Source organism: Carex rostrata, chromosome 20 (assembly GCF_964058835.1).
Source record: "Carex rostrata chromosome 20, lpCarRost1.2, whole genome shotgun sequence".
Taxonomy (NCBI): domain Eukaryota; kingdom Viridiplantae; phylum Streptophyta; class Magnoliopsida; order Poales; family Cyperaceae; genus Carex; species Carex rostrata.
In genome coordinates this window covers 793,005-814,132 of record NC_135937.1, presented here as the reverse complement: position 1 = coordinate 814,132, position 21,128 = coordinate 793,005, and the positions used below count along the sequence as shown (strand labels likewise).

General features: G+C 35.0%; 4 protein-coding genes across 6 annotated transcripts; 2 read left to right on the top strand and 2 right to left on the bottom strand.

Moving 5' to 3' along the window:
* Positions 1 to 81: 81 nt before the first annotated feature.
* Positions 82 to 4,788, bottom strand: LOC144572088 (putative pectin methylesterase CGR2). 2 transcript variants are annotated; one of them, XM_078321485.1, is made up of 8 exons: positions 4,626 to 4,788; positions 3,925 to 4,061; positions 2,673 to 2,712; positions 2,380 to 2,421; positions 2,044 to 2,181; positions 1,248 to 1,493; positions 743 to 798; positions 82 to 454 (listed from the first exon to the last, which is right to left on the bottom strand). In XM_078321485.1, exons 2-8 carry the CDS (start codon positions 4,045 to 4,047, stop codon positions 308 to 310), a joined length of 792 nt encoding a protein of 263 aa, XP_078177611.1. In that variant the 5' UTR covers positions 4,048 to 4,061; positions 4,626 to 4,788; the 3' UTR covers positions 82 to 307. The 2 variants fall into 2 exon arrangements, with proteins under 2 accessions (XP_078177611.1, XP_078177613.1); XM_078321487.1 differs by lacking the exon at positions 4,626 to 4,788 and having other exon boundaries at positions 3,925 to 4,086.
* A 3,345-nt stretch (positions 4,789 to 8,133) lies between these two features.
* On the bottom strand, positions 8,134 to 10,060 carry LOC144572699 (Tetratricopeptide repeat (TPR)-like superfamily protein). 2 transcript variants are annotated; one of them, XM_078322360.1, is made up of 7 exons: positions 9,801 to 10,060; positions 9,504 to 9,599; positions 8,988 to 9,060; positions 8,823 to 8,884; positions 8,644 to 8,725; positions 8,449 to 8,541; positions 8,134 to 8,369 (listed from the first exon to the last, which is right to left on the bottom strand). In XM_078322360.1, exons 1-6 carry the CDS (start codon positions 10,014 to 10,016, stop codon positions 8,477 to 8,479), a joined length of 594 nt encoding a protein of 197 aa, XP_078178486.1. In that variant the 5' UTR covers positions 10,017 to 10,060; the 3' UTR covers positions 8,134 to 8,369; positions 8,449 to 8,476. The 2 variants fall into 2 exon arrangements, with proteins under 2 accessions (XP_078178486.1, XP_078178485.1); XM_078322359.1 differs by having other exon boundaries at positions 8,481 to 8,541; positions 9,801 to 10,059.
* A 2,008-nt stretch (positions 10,061 to 12,068) lies between these two features.
* LOC144572619 (glucose-induced degradation-like protein) lies at positions 12,069 to 15,141 on the top strand. The gene is made up of 8 exons (XM_078322263.1): positions 12,069 to 12,252; positions 12,489 to 12,550; positions 13,139 to 13,282; positions 13,511 to 13,584; positions 13,879 to 13,933; positions 14,021 to 14,083; positions 14,507 to 14,634; positions 14,906 to 15,141. The coding sequence occupies exons 1-8, from the start codon at positions 12,207 to 12,209 to the stop codon at positions 14,982 to 14,984; spliced, it is 651 nt and encodes a 216-aa protein (XP_078178389.1). The 5' UTR covers positions 12,069 to 12,206; the 3' UTR covers positions 14,985 to 15,141.
* A 2,951-nt stretch (positions 15,142 to 18,092) lies between these two features.
* On the top strand, positions 18,093 to 18,632 carry LOC144572778 (uncharacterized). The gene has a single exon (XM_078322454.1). The coding sequence runs from the start codon at positions 18,093 to 18,095 to the stop codon at positions 18,630 to 18,632; it is 540 nt and encodes a 179-aa protein (XP_078178580.1).
* The last annotated feature ends 2,496 nt before the right edge of the window (positions 18,633 to 21,128 follow it).

The following is a 21,128-nucleotide window of genomic DNA, read 5'->3' as shown; positions in this document are numbered from 1 at the left end:
GCCATCATTAGCCTTTGGGGCAGTCATTCTTGCGGTTTGATGACAGTACGTCCTAATTAATATATTAACCAAGCCAACGAATTTGGATTCAATAAAAATTACAAATAGCCCAGATAAAATTAACCTTGAAAAGTACAATTAATTAACCTAGAAATACAGTCCTCAACATCCTTAAGGCAAAACGGACTAAAGGTGTAACCAATTCTATTTAAAATATTAGATCAAATGTGTGCATGCTCATGCAAGCAAAGCCGTGCAAAGATCTACAAAATTTGATTTTGAAAGGATCACAATTTTTTTTGTGAAGTTACGAGGTGAGGTGGAAAATTTGGCAATTGGACTTGTAAGATTGCTTAGAAGCAGCCTGTTCGAACTTCTTGGATGCGGGTTCATTTTCCTCCAAACCTGTTTGGACAAAGTACCGGATCCACCATGTGGAACTCCTTAACTTGGCCTACATAAGAACAAATACTTGTCATCAGGGATCAGTGTAACTGAATTGTTGATTAAGGCATTTTGCAGTAAAGCACAACAATCATTGGTTACCACCCTTGATACTGATGCCAGTAGCTGTAAAAACAAGGGTGGGAAATAAAAACTTGTACCAGCATGACTCCAGCGAGAAATAAGAACTTGCATGTACCAAATAGAGGCAGAATAGTACCCCTTTTGGTAAAGTTTGATTCGCATTTAATATTTCTGTGTTCACACAAAGGCACACAAAAATATAAGAGAGCTTTACCGGTCTACCAAATTTGGACAACTCAGAAACTTTAGCCCTCTGCTGCCCTGGATAACCTACAATTAAAAAAATAATTATTATAAAGACAGCTACATATTATGGCTAAATTTGGGCCAACATGGAACAAAATGCACAGAACAATAAGTGAAAATACACTTTTTTCCACCTTAGTTCATCAACTAAAACGCTTCTGAGTAAATCATATGAACTTGAAACCAAACATGTTCCTTCTGTTGGCTTGATTTTAGCTCAATGATTGCTTTTGGAAATTTGCAAAGTTGCCAATATTTAAATTAAATTTTCTCCTACATCTCTTGCTCTCTGGATGCTAATTACAATATTCCAAACAATGTGGGGTCTTATTGCGAAAACTTTTATGCCACCCAAAATTTCATGTAATTCTTACAGTACAAATTTTGTGCCCACACATGCACACACACACACACACACACACACACACACACACACACACACACACACAAAACACAAACACACAGGAACTTACCAGCAAATATTACGAGGCCATCATTTGAGATCCTAGCAAGGTCAGGCAGGGTTTTATTGAGATACCTAGGGGTGAGATAATCAAGTGCGTCAGACACCACAACAAGGTCAAAAGATTTGGGCTTGTATGGTAGAGGGAACTTAATATCAGCCACTCTCACAAACCCCTTTCTGACAAGGCTCTTGCATGTACTGTCAGCATCCTCTAATTCATATGGCTCTACACCCCATGCCTCTGTATTTTTGGCTGAACAAAGCATATAAATAAGAAATTGTACATTATTCATGTTAAATCAGAGAGAAATCAGACGATTAATGTTAAATCAGACCTACTTTTGAAAAGTAATGGCAACTTCTATTGGCTTTTTATGTTTTTACACAAACATCAACAAGCTTGTTGCACATGGTGTAGAAGGTATAAAAAAATTTCTGGTGGTATATATATGAAATGAGTGCACTATTACTGGTAACTTTATTGAGGCCATTCCAAAGAATCACTGGTAAAAGTTAGAAAATGCATATATCAAACTATACAAAGTGGTACGAATCTCAAATGTCAGGTCAAGTACCAGTAACCCAACAGGGCACCAAATTTATCAGCTCATCTCAATGCAAGCTGATTCATCCCAGCACCAATCCTGGCCCCTCTAGCACAGAATCAGCATGACACCAATCGGTCCAAAGAAATAATTACACTCTCAAGAAAAACAACAGTACAATAGCAATTGAAAAGTTTTGCTGACAATTTGAAAGGACATGGCTCAAATACCAAACAGGAGTGAATGCTAAATGTGTACCTTCATCTTTCAACAAAGTGGAGACAACGGAGCAGGAATCAGGACCCACGTGTAAGATCCGTTTTATGCTGTCACCAAGTCCATAGGCTTTCTTTAGCATTGGCATTGCTTGTAACACCTCAGGTGTGCAGGATGCTCCTTTTTTTTTAAAGAAGAAGAAGAAGAAGTTTATAATAAAAGACAGTACAAAAAATTAGCATGTTGGAGGATGAAAATTAATGAACTGTTCTTCAGCTAAGAAGGATGTTTTTCAAGGATGTTTTTCTTTTAAAAACATTACAGAGAATTTGCCTATGAGGCCTTGAATAGGGAGATAAAGAGAGTATGCATCTTTACCTTCATCTCTGCTTACAGCTTCTTTATTGCTACCAAAACTACCTGTATATTAAAAAATATAATGGAGTACCCTCGTAAGAAGTATTGCTTTCAAAATACATGAGAACTAGAATTTGATCTATATGCACCAAAAATATAAATTCCAATTTTCTAGTCACAATATAAAGGGACCTTATCTTCTGTACAAGTTGTTCCGGTAAATTCATGACATTTTGTAAACTTCATAATTCAGATTCTTATAACAAGGAGGTGAATATGCAAATGATATTCAATTTTTAAAATCTTAAACTGACCTGAGCCACCGTATGTGTACCCAATAATAAGAAAGGCACCCTGAAATATACCGAATAGGATGAATCAATCAAACTGAAAAAACTGGTATTCTAAAGTCAAGAAATATATGTGAAGTTCTGGCAGAAGTCAATGATTAAAATCAAGGTTCTAAATAGTGATTATAGCAGCATAGCAGGGAAACCAAAAAAAAAAAAGCGAATAGCGTAGCTACAGCGGAAGCTATTGTACAAAGCGTTTTTTTTTTTTTCTTTTCAAAATTTATATTCTATTTTTCTACTAACTATCAACATGATCAATATTGGAGAATTGGGGTAACAACTAAATGACAACTAATCTAAGTTTATTCTTTTTTCAATCATGCAAATAAGAATAAAAAAAAAAGGATTTACAAGGTAACATTATTTAATAGTTCATATTTCATAGTATTATAAATTATAATAGACGAAGAGCAATTAATTTTACAAGTGAAATGAAGTCAGTATATCTATTTGAACATTTTAAATATTATAATAATCAAAATTAGCTTTCAATGAAACGAACGACAATAATTTTACAAGTGAATACTAGACGAAGAGCAAGCAAAAGGAAGAATTAATATTTGAATATTTTCAGATATAGAATGAGAGACTAAATCACAAACAAGAACAGAAGCACATAGTTCAATTTAGCATACTTATCATAGCAGACCATATAGCATCAGAAATAAGAACAGAAGCCCATGTAGCATAGCGGTAGCAATAGCACGTAGAGGTAATAGCGGTCAGCTATTACAACTATAGCGGTCATAGCTGAATTAGCACACTTTTATCTCATAGCTTAGCTTTTATGGTCCGAAAAAGCTATAGCTAGCTATTTGGAACACTAATTGTAAGATAATAACAACAACAAAGTTACAAGATTGCCCTGGAGTATCATCTTAATGAATGTTGGACCATCCAAAGGAGAGCCATTATTTTAATAAAGTAAGAAAAGAAAACGCATGTCAATACTACTCAGAAAAGGTAAGAAACAACAACAATCGCCAACCAAAAAAAATGCGTAACATTCTATGTACGACTTCTTCCTTGTTTTTTCTTAAATGAAGCTCAAACTTCACCATTTTCCTATGTAATTTTCTTTGATTAAAGAAAACAAATTAAGGGTAGTTTGGGACACGTCTCATAGAATTGGAAGAGACGGGTAAAGGTGATGTATTCCGTACAACACACTAACAAAAATAATGATAATACAATAATTATGAAATAAAGTTACCAAAACAACCAATCCAATGGTAAGTAGTGGAGAGGAGCGTGACTTTGATTGCAAAGATGTGACAAATGGTACGCTACCTCCATCTACCAGCCTACGGGTAGAATTTACTGGCCTTCGGGACATGCTTCTCCCTCAACCTAATATGTACATAATGTAAACATTTTGTACGACTTAATCAAAGAGAAAAGAGTGGTGCAAAAAAACAGGTCAAGTTATAAATTAGAGAAGTTGACTGTGGGATAATATAAATACAATAAATTAGGCCCTGAAGTTATAAATTAGAGAAGTTGACTCTGGGATAATAAATGAAAAGATTAGACCCTTGAGTTATAAATTAGAGAAGTTGACCGTGGGATAATATAAATGTATTCCTGTTGTGTGTGTGTATATATATATTTTTTTATTTAAGCCCGTATGTTTGGTTTTATCCAAGTGCCACTGCGCACAGAGGGACGGAGCTAGAAAATGGCCAACAACCCCACCCCCCACCCCCGCCACCCCAAGCCATTTTGTTGTTTGCGAAGTACCTTACTTTTAACTTAGGACCTTCTACTATAGCAAGCAATAGTCACTCCATTGCTGCATTGCTAGCATGATTTTGGAAAATCTACCTGTTGGTTCACGATCAGATCCGATCCGATAATTGGCCGATTTTCCAAAGTGAGATGGGGATGGGGACGTTTGAATCGAAAGAGACTCACCTTACGACGGAGTTGAGCCGATTCTTTTTTCTAGTATTCTTCAGATTTGATATTTCACCGATTCCCCAAAGGCAAAGGTGGATCTGATTGATTGATGATCGAAGTGATATTTCGGGATAGTGTGTTTTTCGTTAACTATGAGGAGAGAGAAGATGGGTCTGTCGGCGGGGATTTCTGTTTGGATCAGTTATTATTATTAGAGGGGTTTGCAATCCCTTATATTTTTCATACGTTATTATCCTTTATATTTTATATTTTATATTTTTATTTTTAAAGTTCAAATTATCGATTCAAACTGTTTAACATAATATTTATACTAAAATATATATGAACATAAAAACTTTTTTACTATTTTTTAAAATAAGTATAAAATTACTGTTTTTGAACCGTTCAAAAAAAAGTGATTTTCTATCCATCTTAAAAAATAGTAAAAAAGTCTCAAAAATTATAAAATTTCATCGCTAACCATATTTTAGTATATATATCATGTTGAACGGTTCGGATCAACAATTTATACTTCAAAAACAAAGATATAAAATATGAGGTATGAAAAACGTGAGGTATTCGAACTTTCCTCTTCTTCTTCTTCTTCTTCTTCTTATTATTATTATTATTATTATTATTATTATTATTATTATTTTCATTAATTGGGTTAGGAATTATATTCACCTATGTAATTCTAACACATTTAGATTTGTTACTTCTTTTTCTCTACTTTTTTCTTTAATTATTTACAAAATTTAAAAATTATACATACATTTATTGAGGAAAGAAAATATCAAATAACACATGATCTGATAGGAAAATTTTACCAAAATTTTATCACAGATAAATTTTGATATGACACAAAATTTTATCATAAATCAATTTTGATAACGAATATTTAGATTTTAGGCTATCATAGCTTTGTCTTTCATTTTTATTCCTGTATGATTAAATGAACGCTTTATGTCTCACATCTTAACCCGAAAATGCAAACCTACTTTTTAGCTCAAAAGCAAAGTATTTTGAAACAAGTCAAGTTACTGATATGACTTGTGATTTGTTTGATTTAAATCATATACAACATGCCAATTTCAGCTCTGATTATAAATTTCACAATCATACATTGACTATGTTGGATTATTTATTAGATACACACGGAGCATAGATACATATAGACAAATTTGTCTTTTTAGTTAGTTTCTTATTATAATCAAATTTGTATCAGGGGCGGATCCACCAGAAAGTACCTCCCTGAATTTTAAAATTTAGTAAAAAAAAATTAGACTTAGTTCTTGTTTTCCTCTCTCGAAAAATAGTTTGTCCTTTTATGAACCCAATAAGCCCAAAAAAAAAAAAATCTACATATTCATCCAGGTAGCTAAATTTTAACATTTTTTTAAAATTTATTTGAATATTCTCACAAAATGTCTCATTAATTCAACGAGGCGTTGTGACTTCCAATTATGACAAAGAGATTGTCGAGTTATAAATGAGAAAAGAAATCCAACAAAGCAGAGTTTTTTTTAGTAAAGGTTAAGAGGTCTACGTAGAAGATATTGTTTTTATCACCAGATTAATGGCTCGTTTTCTCAACAAAACATAATTGATGGTTACTTAACATTATTTATAATCAGACGCCACTGTATCTCATCGCATGTCACCACTATATCTCAGGGCACACCTATTTGTGTTGCTTTATATATCTCATGTGCATGTGCTGAGACGGTTTGATTAATACAATTGTTAACTAACTAGCCTTTTTTTTTCTCGAGCGTTGCATGCACTACTCATGAATCATGATCGGCTGATTTTGTGTAGGCGGTGTTTGATGGGGTTAGGCTCTTCTCCACGGAACGCTATCCTCTGCGGAGTTTTTGCGTGAGAAGCTGTGCGGAGCTTTTAATCTGATCCGTTCGTTTCGGATCAGACGGACTGGATTAAGGGTTCACCAAATTTTAAGTTTTTTTAAAATTCGAGCAAGATCTAATTTGATCCGTCCGATTCAAAACGAACGGACCAGATTAAAATCTCTACACAGCTCCGCACGAAAAAACTCGGCAGAGGATACTTTCCCCTTCTTCACTTGGAAAAGATAGTTGAAAAGTTCCCAAGATATCTTTAGCTCGTTTCAAAACATACGGTTATATATTACCTTCCAAAGAAAATTAAGATATGGGGAGAATGTGTCAGCGGTCAAAATCAATTTGAATTGACTAAATGAATGGTTCAGATTTATTTGTATAGACTAAATTAAACTTTTTTTATTTTGGTATTTATTATTATAGAGTCATTTTTCAAAAATAACAAAAGAGTAACAAAAATTTAAAAATAGCAACATATTATATCGTACAAATTTTGATAGGTAGGTGTTATTGAGCGATTTGAATCAATCAGTTGGAAATGAAATTGTAAGATTTAAACCGTTTAGCATATGACATGAAATTCTAACATTAATACATCAACATAACTCATAATGTAATTAATGATAAAGTCTTTTAACTTGATAGAAATATTGTTCACATTTTCTTATGATTTCTGCAGTTTGTGTTGCTTTACTATATGTATGTATGTTAATACTAAAGGCTGTACAATAGTTAATGATTTTAATGATTTTTTGTGACTAACAAAAGTCTCGTACCGATGGCTAGTGGGCTAAATTGTGCTAATTGTTCTAAGAAATGTTAAAATTAGGCACTGATTTTGGTCAGTAAGATTTCTCTTTTTCTATTGCTTAGACTGGATGTACCTCAAGGCTCCAAGAGGGGAGGGAATATGTGTTTCAAACTTTCAGTGAGGTTTTCTCGTGTGGGACTTCAATTGAATGTCCAAAAGCACACTTTATGGACCTTTTTTCTCTCATTTTTCAAGTTCTTCTAGATTGATTTTTTTTTTTTTTTGGAAAAATATTGCTTGTACTGTCAAACAATTCCACTGCCAAGGATCACATCGAATAATAATACTATTCGATGAAATCATCAATCATTGATGTGTCATAATTCTACCTGATACGTGCTGGCCCTCGAGACAGCTAGGTGCTACTCTCGGGCTGGACGTAGAATAAGTGTGTAAGGTATTCGGACTCTGACCTGTGATACCTTGTATGTATGAAAAATGTGAACCCCCTCTTAGGCCCAGAATTGGGCCTTATATAGATCGGAGCTTGGCTGTCGCGTAGCGCACTGACCTGAGGGACTCACAGCCTTGTCTGGCGAGTCAGATAGTACAGAGCCTGTCACAGGAATCTTCTTTGCGAGTGACCCCTAGCTGGGCTGGGCCAGGTTGTTTCGAGTTGGGCCAGGCCGTCTCGAATTGGGCCAGATTGACCCGAAATGGGTGGCCTGCTTGGTCCCTAACCCTGGAGCGGGTCGCTATACACTCATATGGTTACTGCACTCGAAGGCCTTGTTTTGGGCCCAAAGCATAGGGCCCTATCACTACCTAACATAATCTACAAAATGATGCAACAGTCATGACAACTCTCAAAAAGAAAATTTCTTAGAATGTACCAAAAGGACATGGAATATATAAGTAAGTCATATACTCGTTTCAACATTTATGTTCATCATTCATTTATGCAGCATTTTACAAGTCACAAGCATAATAAAGTACTTACAAGCTCTCTTGCTTTGCTCCAAAGCAAATTATTGATTCAATATACAAAAATGAGAATAAACCAGTGCATGCTTGCAAGCTGCTGTTAAATAGTATCATTCACACAGCAGCGTTTCTCGTGTTGCATTTCCAGTAGTTGGATTTACCCTGGTTGACAGGAAAAATGAAAAAGAAATGCTTAATATATAAATCTCAAGGAGATACATATTTGACAAAACCTACTCAGGATAATTAAGGAATGTAGATGCACAAAATTACCCATCAGCAACTTTGCATAGGTACTCCTTTTGATCATCTCTTAAAGAAACATCAGTAAAATCTAAAGATATGAAACAAAAGCAAGCATCTATCTTATCTTCAATTAGTACAATAAAATATTAATGAAATGTTGTTAAAGAATGCTAGAGAGTGAAAATATGACCTGCCCCGTTTATGATTGAACCTTTAAAAGAGGTGTTTCCTGTAGCAAGTGCCCCTTCTAAGTTTGCATTTTGCAAATTTGCCTTGTACATAAAAGGCGAAGACAAAATTATCAAACAACTCAATTGTTTGTGTGTGTGTGAGAGAGAGAGAGAGAGAGATGGAGGGTTGCGGCAGTACCTTTGTTAAATTAGCCAAGGAGAAATCAGCACCTCTCAGGTCCGCATCAGACAGATCAGCAGCTAATTAAATCAAAGGAAAATACACTGTAAAGCAGAACAGTATAATTTGAAATTAACATAACAGTATGCCCCTTAAATGAAGAAAAGGAAAACAAAATTAGACCAGTCAGATCAGCATCAAAGAAGCTTGCGCCAAGTAATTTAGCCCCTTTGAAATTTGCTTGTCTTAGTATAGACTGCATTAAATGAAATGTGCTATCATTAGCTTTAATTTAGTGTCTTTTGCCTCCAAGACTTTTAAAGACAGCATGAAACATGCGAAGTAGAATATAAAATTTGGATCAACGTGCTTAATTGCTTATCACTTTGTATCAGCGCGGGGGGAGTTCAGATCCAGTGAAGTAACCCAATCTTTGAGTTTGGGCCCAGGGGGGTGCACTGTACTGACCATACAACAAATATGCTACCATAAAAAGACCCAGTTAGTTATAAACTGTAAACATGGATTAGCAAACAAGTGATTTCTATGCAAAACCTGAATGGTATCATCAAAGGTTCCACTGGATGTGATCAATTTATTTGGCGATTAAGTTATAATCCTTGTAAAATGAGTAAAATGCCGACACAGAATGACTGGTAGAACACCAACACATGGCACAGAAGAATCTGATAATCTAACCGTTTTAAAATCTTGTTTGATGAGTGTTTGACCACTAAAATCCTTTCCTGTCAGATCCTGTCCACGTGTCACTTGAGCTCCATACGGGCCACCTCCCTTCATTTAAACAAATAGACAATAGAAAACATATATTGACGTCTAACCGAGAGTCCGAGAGTGATTTTTCATTAAAAATAACATAGATGGATCCCAACCAGCCAACCTGGCTCTTGGAATCATGATAATTTACAATACACTGAGCTCCATACTAAAATAATATAATTTACCAACGTCCAAGGGGTGTATATGCTATAAAACCTTAAAAGCAAGAGCAGGGTCGGCGAGGCAGAGAGAAGTAGCAAGGAGCACTGCGGCAGCCCGCCCAACCAGCCAATGTGGGCCCGTACCGTCAGAGTCTGAGGGCGCTAACTTCACCGCCACGGGCGGAGGTAACTTCACTTTGGAACGATACAAGGATTTGTGGTTTAAATTCAAGTTCTTCAAGCTGCTGGTGCCAATAGATGATGACGCCATTTTTGAAAAAAATGACGAATCTCTTTCTCAATCTCTTCTTTTGAAGACCTTATCCACTAGTGAGAGAGTCAAAAGGATCAGTGATGGGTTCGGCTCCGCGAACCCAATTGTACCCAGACAGGGGAGAATTCGTATCCTCTGAGATATCTCAAACTTTGAGGGTTTTTTTTTTTTGAATATTTAGAGGTGCAAACTAGGGCTGGCAAAAAAATTCGAGGTTCGTGATTCGATTCGGGTTTGATTCGAGTTTAATTCGATTCGAAATGAGTTCGAATTGAAACTAACCGAACCAGGTTCGGTTCGGAATTAATTCAAACCAAACCCAAACCTAGCCTGGTTCGATCGAAATGTGTTCGATCATTTTTATGATTCGAATCTCATAATAACATCGGCCGTCCATTTACCTGATGAAATTAAAATCCAAGATAGAGAGTCATAATTTAACTTAGCCGACACTCCATCGCTCTCAAATCTCAATAACCTAGTTCTCTCTCCACCTCTTCCTAACTCACTCTCCCTCTAGCTCTAAAATCTAGCTGACGCTCTCGGCGACTGGCTGTCTCTCCGGCTGTCACTCCTCTCTCCGGTCTAGATGACTGTCTCTCCTCTCTCTTTGGTCGTCTCTCATAGTTCATATCAGGAAAGCCGTCTCTGATGTATTTTTTCATGAACAATTTTTCAACTTAAAAACACTCATTTCATAGTTCATACCGGTAAAAGGAAGCCATGTGAATTGTCCCGCGAGAAAAAATTAATGTATAAACTACCGGTATAACTAGGACTGCTAAAAAATAATTTAGTTCGTGATTCGATTCGGGTTCGATTCGAAAAATGTGTAGTTCGAAATGGATTCGGTTCGAAATGGGTTCGGTTCGAAACGAATCAAACCAGGTTCGATTCAAAATTAATTCAAACCAAACTCAAACATAAGGTAAGTTCGGTTCGGTTCGGTTCGGTTCGTTGCCACCCCTAGTGCAAACGCCGTGATTTTTATTTTTACCCATTTAAATAAATATTTTATTAAAAATAATCAGGTTTTACAAAAATTTATAAAAATGTCCAAACTGTACAGAATATTTGCGGCCTGGAATTAAAATTCTGAACCGTACAGAATATTTACGGTCTGAAATTTTTTTTTTCCGACCGCACATAATATTTACGGTTCGAAATATATATTTTTTTTTTTGGAATTGAGTGAAGTTTCGTATGAAAATTGACCGACATACAGTCTTGATATCTCACGATCTGTTTGGAGATTTCATACGAAACTTCACAGCCTTGTTCTATGATATCAAGACTGCATGTCGGTCAATTTTCACGATTTTTTGAGATGTTTTGCTATGTTAACCAGGGGTGCAAAATTGGACTTAGAATGCACTCCTTTAGCAGTTCGGGCAATTTTTGAGACCTGATATCTCATGATCTGTTTGGAGATTTCGTACGAAACTTTACAGCCTTGTTCTATGATGTCAAGACTATATGTCGGTCAATTTGCACAGTTTTTGAAGATATTTTACTATGTTAATCAGGGATACAAAGTTAGACTCATAATGCACTCATTTAGGCTATATCAAAATAGTACATTTGAAGACCGATATTGATACTGTTTCTGAGGTACTGGAATTAAGTAAGAAAAATTGCTCTCAATGCTATATTTCTCTCTGCCACTACATTTATTATTAACATTCACATTTGTATTTTTGCAAGATTGGGAGGAGGGAGGGAAAAAGAAAGGAGCATGGAGGAAGAGAAAAAAAAAAAGAAGAGAGAAGGGCACAGAAGGGTGGATGGTGTTTTCAAATTGTCCCAATAATTTTTAATTTTTAAAATTGATGAGTTTGATGTCTACTTGATGTATTTTAGATGAAAATCTTAACAGAGTTACTTAATTGGAACAAATATAAAATTTGGTGGTCATTGAGGAACAAGTCCAAGTTGGATGACTAATTCGTGACAAATAGCAAAGTTTAATCCAGCAAAATTTGCCAATATTTCTTTTTTGAGGAAAATACATAATTTTGAACTTTAATAGGGCATACATGAAAATGCGTCTTTTCCTGTTCTTCTGTCTTTTTCGCCTTCTTCTCCATTTATCATCTGCGGGTCCGAGGTCTCAACTTTTCGGTTACTGAATAATATCACGGAGAGAGAGAAAGAGAAAGGAGAGAGCGAGAGAGAGGAGAGAAAGAAATGCCAGTCAGAGTGGTCGAAACCTCCTCTCCTTCTCATTCCTCAGGTATTATCTTGAATTTAAGTTTGCCTGATCAGTTTTAATACCGAATTAGAGCCTCGATCAAACCCTAATCGTCTAGAAATACTCAGTTAAACTAAATTAAAATAATTTGGGTTTGGTAGAGGCTGTAATGTAAATACTAAAAATTTTATATTGAGATGGTTCAATAGAATTTTGCAAAGACTTGACTAAATGATCGCTTGCACACCATCAATCAAAATTTTATTTTATCTTTTCAGGACAAGATCTGAGTTCAGCACAACCTTCGCCTCCAAGCTGTTCTCTTTTATCTGCTGGTCGGGTGAGCAATATACAAATTTACATACCATGATTAAGTGCCTTTTCTGTACTAAACTATAGCCATGAAACTTCTATTCACTTAGGAATGAGATTAGTAGTTGATAATATAAAGTCAGGGCCATGCCAGGTGCACTGGTTTTATGGGAGATAAAAGAAGTTTTTTTTTGGTTGTTGCCTCACTGGCACCCTGAAGATAACTAATGAAAATTTTTACTCTACAGAAGCAATAGTTTAGGGGTCCAATTGAATGAAAGAAACTGATTGGTCAGATTTTGTGCAACATTTGGAAGTCTGAGGCTATTTTGGACTTCTCTAGGTCTATGTTTACTTCTTTTTTTTTTTTTTTTTTTTTTTTTGGGGGGGGGGGGGGGGGGGGCGGTGCGGTGGTGTTTAAATCTGAGATTTAGTAATTGCTCTGATTTTAGATTCAACATCCTTTAATGTTTTTATTAAAAAAAAAAAAAAATTGAGCAGATTTCACTTTGTTGCATCGTCTCTGACCATTCTCCTGTTGTTTTACTTTGTATTCTAGACCTATAGACGTAGGGTTTAGGATGATTCTAACTTCCATTTTTTTTTTCTGCTTCAGTCATTTTGTGGTACTCAAAATGTATCGAGTCTTCAAAAGGATGAGGCGTGGAAGGTTAATGTAAGGATTCAGGGTTGCGATATTGAACATGGTTTTCTATGCGGTACAATGGAAGCATTAAATGTCCCCCTTGCTGACACACCGGTACCAAACTTTTGTTCTAGTTTTGCAAAGCTCTTGTTTGTAATAATATTCCTTTTCAAAAGGTTTAAAAATATGCAATGAAAACAGGTATTTGAAACTCTTATTTCTCTATTTTTGTGTTTGAAGTTTGTTGATTTTGCCTTTTTTTCTCTCTTTTTTACTGTCTTAGATGCTTCTTCGTTGTTCATTGATGCAAATATTTTTGTATTTTGTTTATGTTTGCATTAGGTGGTCACATTTTGGGAGGGAGAAATAGTAGATGCTAAGAACCACACATTTTTCACCGGCAAATGGGAAGCCACGTATGCTCTTCTTCCTTTCTATTCATGCTAGATTTAATTCTTTTTTCTGCATTAGAAGCAAATTTGAAAAATAATTGAATGCAGACTTAAAATAAAAACATAAATGAATAAGATAGAAATAACAACAAGAAGAACCCCAAAAACAATACGAAGATACAAGTTGGTATTGGCTGATCTGTTCAAGTCTAAGATTGAAATCATTGCTATTAGTTTGGTTCATCTCCCACTAATGTTTCTTGCTATTTACTTGCTGATACTTTTGTTTTCTGTACTGTTGTTGTTGGTTTGGTGCAGACCGGAGGATGATATAAGACACTGGTCAAAATTCCCATCCTTTACTCCTCTCCTTGTAAGAATAATAAAAAGGGATGTTTTGCAAGTTTGTTCATTAATCTTTTGAATATTTTTTCTATCACTGCCTTATACCTGTTTGTAGAGCCAGATCGAGGATGACGGTGGAAAATCCCTGGATTTAAGCAACTATCCTTACATCTTTATGGTACTACAGTTTCTCCACTCTCTTATTCGTAGATTTCTTTTATCAATTATCTCTGAAAACTTATCTTTCCGACGTATGCTGTTTAAAATGTTTCTTTCTTCTTAACTTTGAAAACCATAGTTTTGGAGGAGGTTCAATTTTTAAAGTCAGATATCATTCTGTTTATTTGATCTGTACAGATTGCTTTACAAAGCACATTCTGATATACACAGTAATACTGGATATACCAAAGGAATTGGTACCAACTCCTAGTATCATCAGGAAACTATCAGAAGCAAAAGACTAATCTGGACCGCTAAAAACCCCTACCATTTTTTTTTCTTTCGAGGATATCTCAAACTTGAGATATTTGTTGAAAACCAAAGAACAGATGAAAAGAACAATACTTGGTCATCTACTTTTTATCGTGGTGCCATTTTGTAGAGATGGAAAGAACAATACTTTGTTAATGTGGGAGCAGATTGCGGATTGACAATAGCAGGCTTCTACTATGTTTGTTTCTCTTGTACCGATGGGTCAATTAGTGGCTTTTATTATGACCCAAATAGCAGGTTCTCTCTCTTTCTCTCACTCTTAATCTTGTTCGTCTTAAAATACTATCAATGTTCCTGTCAATGTTTATGCTGATAAATTATTATTTTTGTGTGCATACATTTGGCACTGGATATGTTATAGGAAAATTGACTCTCCTGCCAATTTGTTACAATTCTCACTTTGTATCATCTTATTTTGTCCCATTGGTACCTGATTGTTACCTTAAGATATTTCTTTGCTAACCAAAAAATAATCTCTCTCTCTTGCTGTCTTGCTTGCCTACTATAGTCCATTTCAGAAGCTGGAACTCAAGTGCATGAATGAGAAACTGGGTGGTTTTTCCTTCTCTTCATATGAACTAGTTTGACAATGAATTGCCTCAATTCTGAGATTTCATTTTTTACAAGCTTTTTTTTAATTTTTTATTATTTCTTGTGTTGCTCTAGGCTTCCAGTTTATGTCCGATTGTATAGATTACCTTGTATACAATTTTATATCTTTGTATTGTTTTAAAACTACTTTCTTGAAGGCCAAATCTCAATAGTAGCTCACAAGCTGGGGAGTAACTGGAAACCAGTTTGGTCTTTAGTGGGCATCTCAGTGCCTCGTTGGTATTTGCCAGTGGAAGTTTCAATTAATAAAGTTTTATGTTTAAATAAAAAATGAAAATTGATCATTGGATTACGAATATTGTATTTCCTAATGGCTAACTCTTTTTTCTCTTCTTTTCAAGTTCCACCTTTTATTTTATTTTCCTTCAGGCTTCAAGTGCAATGGAATAGGCTGTTAAGTCAAATCCATTACCATTTTACCAGAATCCTGCATATGCTTTGATATCAAGACAAGCCGCTTCGCTGTTCTAAGACTTGGTCGTTGATTCATTTGTGAATTGTGATAGACTGATAGTGAATTTCTCGGGCTTGGTCAGTACATGGCTGGGCTGGAGGCAAAATCCAATAAAACCAAGCCACCAAAGTTGAGGCCATGGACTAGTGGAGTCCAAATCTGCTGTAATTCCGGGAGGAATTACAGGGTCTGAAATTCTAATATCAATCATCTATTTTTCAGTGCACAGATCTCGAAAACATTATAAAAAAGTAAGTTTTTATGCACACATCTCGAGAAAGACCAATGGTTGGAATCAGGATTACAGGGTCCTGAAATTCCCCAAGAATTACAGCAGATTTATTTTCGTCTATTAGGGCCTTGTGGGCCATTGTTGGTGAACATATAATATGAAAAGCAATCTATTCTTGCTAGTAGAGGTGCTATCAGATCGGATCGGGTCCGGATACTATTATATTTGGACCCGTACCCTAAAAGTGTTCGGGTCCAAATTTCTATCCATACACTTATATGTTTCAATTCGGGTCGGGTCTGGATCCGGGTACCTATCTATCCGTAGATATTTCGGGTCTAGTCTTTCGGTTCTGGGTAGATATATACCCATAACTTGTTTGTAGATTATCGGGTCCGGTTCAGATACGGGGCAGTTCCGGATCCGGAGCGGGTATATGTCACAAAAAAATCAGGAGGATAGAGAAAAAATAACTTTTGAAAAAACAATATTAAAGAAGATATATAATTTTTAAAAAGTAAAATATTAGAGATGGCGATTTCATTTTCTATAGTTCAAAAAAATCTATGAATGAAATACTAATAATTTGTAGAAATGACATATCAATGAGAGCAATAAATTTTCATTATTATGCAGAGGATATCAAGGCAAATATTGAAGGATGTATCAATAATAATAAATTTTATTTAAAAAATTAATGCGACTGTTATAGAAGGAATAAATTTGGCATCCATCTATGTATATAAACATAGCGAATATATCACTGCATTCTATTTTCTCATATTAAAAAAAGTATTGGGTTCACCATGACTTGTGCAAAAATTAATATGCAAAATTGTATTTTTATATATTAATAGTTATTAATACATGTTTTATCGGGTATTTATACGGGTATCGGGTCGGGTTCGGTTATGGGTCGGATAATTAAATGAAATCCATATCCTACCCATTACAGTATCGGATTCGGATCGGATATTAAATTATTAATTTTGTAACTATACTCATAATTCAACCGGTTATATTTTTTAAATCATACCCTATCCAAATTAATTGGATCCGGGTCGGTTCCGAATCAGATATGAATAATCGGATAAAAGTAGCACCTCTACTTGCTAGTAGTTCACAGAACACTTCAAATTTTGGAGAAAACAAATAAATAATGAATGCTTTCACTCCTACGTCCATATGCAAAACATTACTATTGATTGTTTTCTTCTTGTTAAACTCCTAGATGCAGCACCAAGTTGAAGCCTCATGTAGCCACTCTATGTATATATGCCAAATCTAATAAGAGCAAAACAGGAACAAAGAAAATAAAAGAAAAATTAGGATCCTTCCAAGTAGTCACAAGTGTTCCCATTTTGATTATTCTGGTTGTGATGCTGCAGCCAGTGCACACGTACACCCAATTTGGTGGGAGTGTTAGCCACGCGATTTAATTAGCTGAGACACCTCGGTTATGGCTTCGAGTAAATAGGGTTCTTGTGGGTGGCAGAAATTGTGATACATAAGAGTAGATTTTTTTTTTTTTTTTTAGCTATATATATAGATGGCATAAGTAGTGATGGAATGATCCGATTCGGACTTAAGTAAAAGCATTTGTGATACACTGATATTCAGACGAAGAAAACAAAATCGATCATGCACGTGAAACAAGTCTTCTTTAGAGTGCCAAACTAAAAAAAAGAAAAGAATAAAACAGTATGATGAGCTGATAGTATGGCATTAACATAATTCGGGATAGCCAATGGCCATTTTATAGAAGAAAAAAAATTAAAGGAAAAGGCATCCTCGGACGTTTTGAATATAGAAAAGATCGAAGATGTACAAATGAATTCCGTAACTTAATTTCTTGTAGTGTTCATTTCCTTTGAAGCAATTACAATCTAAATTGTGAGCATGCTATTTACAGTCCCTTAGTTGGTTTAAGCAAGACTAACATAATTTATCTGATATATAATGACATTTTTGCTTTAGGTAAATAAAGTCACTTCTCTTCCCATTTTCTCGCAAAACAAATTGTTGCAGCAAAAGGCAATTGACTATGCAGAACAGCAAACAAATAAAAAAGGTTCTTCGCAGACCAAATTAACCAATATTAGCTTAAATGACTATGCTTATGCTTTCCCGCTGTAAAATGTTTTTATTTTCTGAAGATAAAAATTGAAAGCTGTGAAAGCTATCAGAATAAATCTTCGATACTCTTCTTTTGGTATGTATATTCTTTGTACAGATATTTGGGTAGTTTCTCTTAGTGATGAACTATTCTTTTGAAGAGAGTCAGAATAATCAGAACCCTACAGAACAAAGCGTTATATAGAACCAGAATCCTAACTCATTTATGTTGATGAATAAACTTAATTTTTCATTAAATTCGTGACTAGTACTAGTAAGCACATGTGCGGGCACAAACACCTCTTCGTGGAGATGCAAGAGATAGAGGATGGGCATGTGTCATTTGGAGACACATCGAAGGTTCAAGTAAAAGGTCGAGGTAAAATCTGTTTTTCTCAAAAAGATGGTAAAGAAGGGTTGATTGAGGATGTCTATTATGTGCCCGACTTGAAGAGTAACATCCTTAGTATAGGGCAACTATTGGAGAAGGGACATTCAGTTTTCATAAAAGACCGGATGTTGCACTTAAAGGACAAAAAAGACCGATTACTTGCACATGTAGAGATGGCCAAGAATCGAATGTTCAAACTGAACTTAAGAAATGTGCGAGAAAAGTGTTTGCAAGTCAACATGGAGAAGGCTGAGCAGCGTTCCAGTTTGGTGGATGAATGGAGGGGAAAAGCAGAGGAACTGGAGATCCGACTTGAGGAGGTGCACGAATCAGAGAAGTGCAAGACAAAATCTCTTGCCTCAGCCATTCAACAACTAGAGGAGAAGGGGGGACACTGTTGCATGAGAAAGAAATTGAAATTCATACTTTGAAAGAGAAAATAGAGATGCAAGCTGCGAAGGAGGAGGAGCAGCTGCTGGAGAAGTTGCATCAAATAGAGTTGCAAGTAAATGTGGCAAGTAAGGCAATTGAAGAGGCAAGAACAAAGAACTTGCAATTGAAGGAGAGGTTGTTGGATAAGGAAAATGAGTTGCAGAGTATAACACAAAAGAATGAAGAGCTACAGGTCCGTCAGTCAAAGACTGAAGAAATGATAGATAAGTTGAGTTCTCAGCTCAAGGAGGTGGTGATTGTAGAGAAAGCCCGAGAAATGCCTGAGGAAGCAAATCCCATGTTAGATGTAGAAATTGAGAAACCAAAAGTGGAGGAAGAAGAGTCTCTTCATAGGTGCAAAGAGGATGAATCAAATGATAATATTAAACAAAAAGGGGAGAATGGAGATGCAAAGGAAGAAGAGGAGGAGAGTAAAATGGCAAAGAGTGAGCCTCCACATAAGAAAAATGGTACAGAGGATGAGAAGGTGAATTTGAAATCTGGTAATGGTAATCAGGTTGACAATGGATCAGGTTTGAATGACATGGGTAAAAAGGAGATAGAACTGGTGCATGTGAAAAGCGAGGACCAAGCAGCTAACATCTTTACAAAGTCATTGTCCACAAGACTATTTGAGAAAATGAGAAATCTACTCGGCAAGGAGGACAAAAGAGAATTAAGTTTAAGGAGGGGTGTTGATGAATAAACTTAATTTGTCATTAAATTCGTGACTGCACAGTGGACAGATTTAAGGTTGTTTTAAATGATAATTTGAAAGGGAAATTCTAGATCATTCAGGACAAATAATGAGTCTATTTGACGTGTCTTGGAGTCTAGTTTCTGATGGTTCAAGTTTCAAGTCATTTGGAATTCTCTATAATAAGTTACGACTGTTTTAGTACCAAAGGGTTAGAATTTACTGTGCTGCACTGTTTTCTGTTTTGAGTTGTTTGAATTCTGTTTTGTTTTAATTACTGCACGGATTTTAAGAGTCATGTCTAAGGATATAAATAGACTTGTATTCTGTTGTAAGAATGTAAGAGAGAAATAGAGAAAATATAGATTGAATAGAAAATTTTCATAATATTGTCTCTCTTCCCTCCACCGAAATATATATCAAATACTAACAATCTATACTAATATTAGAGTTTTAAAATCTTAAAGGCAACTGCAGAGCATATGAATTGTAGGGTATAAATTGAATGGATGACAGATTATAAGAGAATGTGTTTGTATCACGAGGAATAAGAAACTAATTGAGACTAAAAGTCTAAAAGATTTTAGCAGTGAAATATTATATTTCACTGTCAACTTAATTTCATATGCATTTTTCCAAAGAACTGAGTTTTGAAGAGCACTCACTATATTTTTAGTTTTGGAAGAACAAACAAGAATTTTCATCATTTGCAGCACGTACCAGAAATATCTTTTTTTTTTATAAACCATAAATAAAAAAACATAATTTTAAGAAGAATAATTATTTTAGTACCCGCACTGTATCCGCGCTACCCGTGCTACAGTACCCGCACTTAGAGAAATAATGTATTATGGTTCCCACTAATTATATTGTGTCTACTAATTATTATTCTAAAAAAATATTATATAGTCTCAACTAATTATTATTCTAAAATCCCAGCAGCACCATTTCTCTATGGTCCCACTAATTATATGGTCCCCTTTCAAAGTCCCGGAACTAATTCCACGTCAACATTTCTCTAACAAAAATAGTTGACCTCATAAAAATAAATATTTCAGTGCATAGATATAAATACTTTCAATACTTAGATATTAATACTTTCAGTGTCATATGTAAAAAATACTTAGATATTTACACCTCCGTAGATATAAATACTTAGAAGATGAGATATTAGCACTTAAAAAAATAAGATATTAATACTTTGATGCGTAACTTGTTATGATAATCTCTTTTCGAGTTCCCCAATCATTTCCACGTCAACATTCCTCTAACAAACATAGTTGACCTTATAGGTATAAATATTTCAGTGTATAAGTATAAATACTTTCAATACTTAGAAATTAATACTTTCAGTGTCATATGCAAAAAAAATATTTTCAAGTGTAGTTATAAATACCTGTATGATGAGGTATAAACACTTGCGTGACGACGAGCCTGAAAGTACGTCATCATGGATCTCATTTGAAAGAGAAAATTGCATAGATATTAATCATTTAGAAAAAAAATTCAAAATGTGGAGTTTTTGCGGTCCCTGTAGGAAGATATATTTATGCATTTAATTTTCAGTGGTCCCCAGGTACTGTAGCGCGGGTACAGCGTGGGTACTATAGCGCGGGTATTGTTATTTTCGTGCTTTAAGAATTCACGCAATAAATAATTGTTCACATCATAGATATAAATATTTCCGTTCATAGGTATTAATACTTTAGGAAAAAAATTAGAATTGTGCAGTTTTTGCAATTTCCACAAAAAGTTATATTTTCACATTTAATTTTTGATGGTCCCCGCGAGTACTATT

Excerpts from the sequence above, each read along its gene's own strand:
- LOC144572088 (XM_078321485.1), bottom strand. The coding sequence starts at position 4,047 with ATGTCCCGAAGGCCAGTAAATTCTACCCGTAGGCTGGTAGATGGAGGT. Across the intron at positions 2,422-2,672 it reads GTACACATACGGTGGCTCAG|GTAGTTTTGGTAGCAATAAA; the intron begins GTCAGTTTAAGA and ends TTTAATATACAG. Across the intron at positions 2,182-2,379 it reads AGCTGTAAGCAGAGATGAAG|GAGCATCCTGCACACCTGAG; the intron begins GTAAAGATGCAT and ends TTAAAAAAAAAG.
- LOC144572699 (XM_078322359.1), bottom strand. The coding sequence starts at position 10,016 with ATGGCGTCATCATCTATTGGCACCAGCAGCTTGAAGAACTTGAATTTA. Across the intron at positions 9,600-9,800 it reads ACCCTGCTCTTGCTTTTAAG|GGAGGTGGCCCGTATGGAGC; the intron begins GTTTTATAGCAT and ends GTTTAAATGAAG. Across the intron at positions 8,370-8,480 it reads CTATGCAAAGTTGCTGATGG|GGTAAATCCAACTACTGGAA; the intron begins GTAATTTTGTGC and ends CCTGTCAACCAG.
- LOC144572619 (XM_078322263.1), top strand. The coding sequence starts at position 12,207 with ATGCCAGTCAGAGTGGTCGAAACCTCCTCTCCTTCTCATTCCTCAG. Across the intron at positions 13,585-13,878 it reads ACCGGCAAATGGGAAGCCAC|ACCGGAGGATGATATAAGAC; the intron begins GTATGCTCTTCT and ends GGTTTGGTGCAG. Across the intron at positions 14,635-14,905 it reads TATTATGACCCAAATAGCAG|TCCATTTCAGAAGCTGGAAC; the intron begins GTTCTCTCTCTT and ends TGCCTACTATAG.
- LOC144572778 (XM_078322454.1), top strand. The coding sequence starts at position 18,093 with ATGTGCGGGCACAAACACCTCTTCGTGGAGATGCAAGAGATAGAGGAT.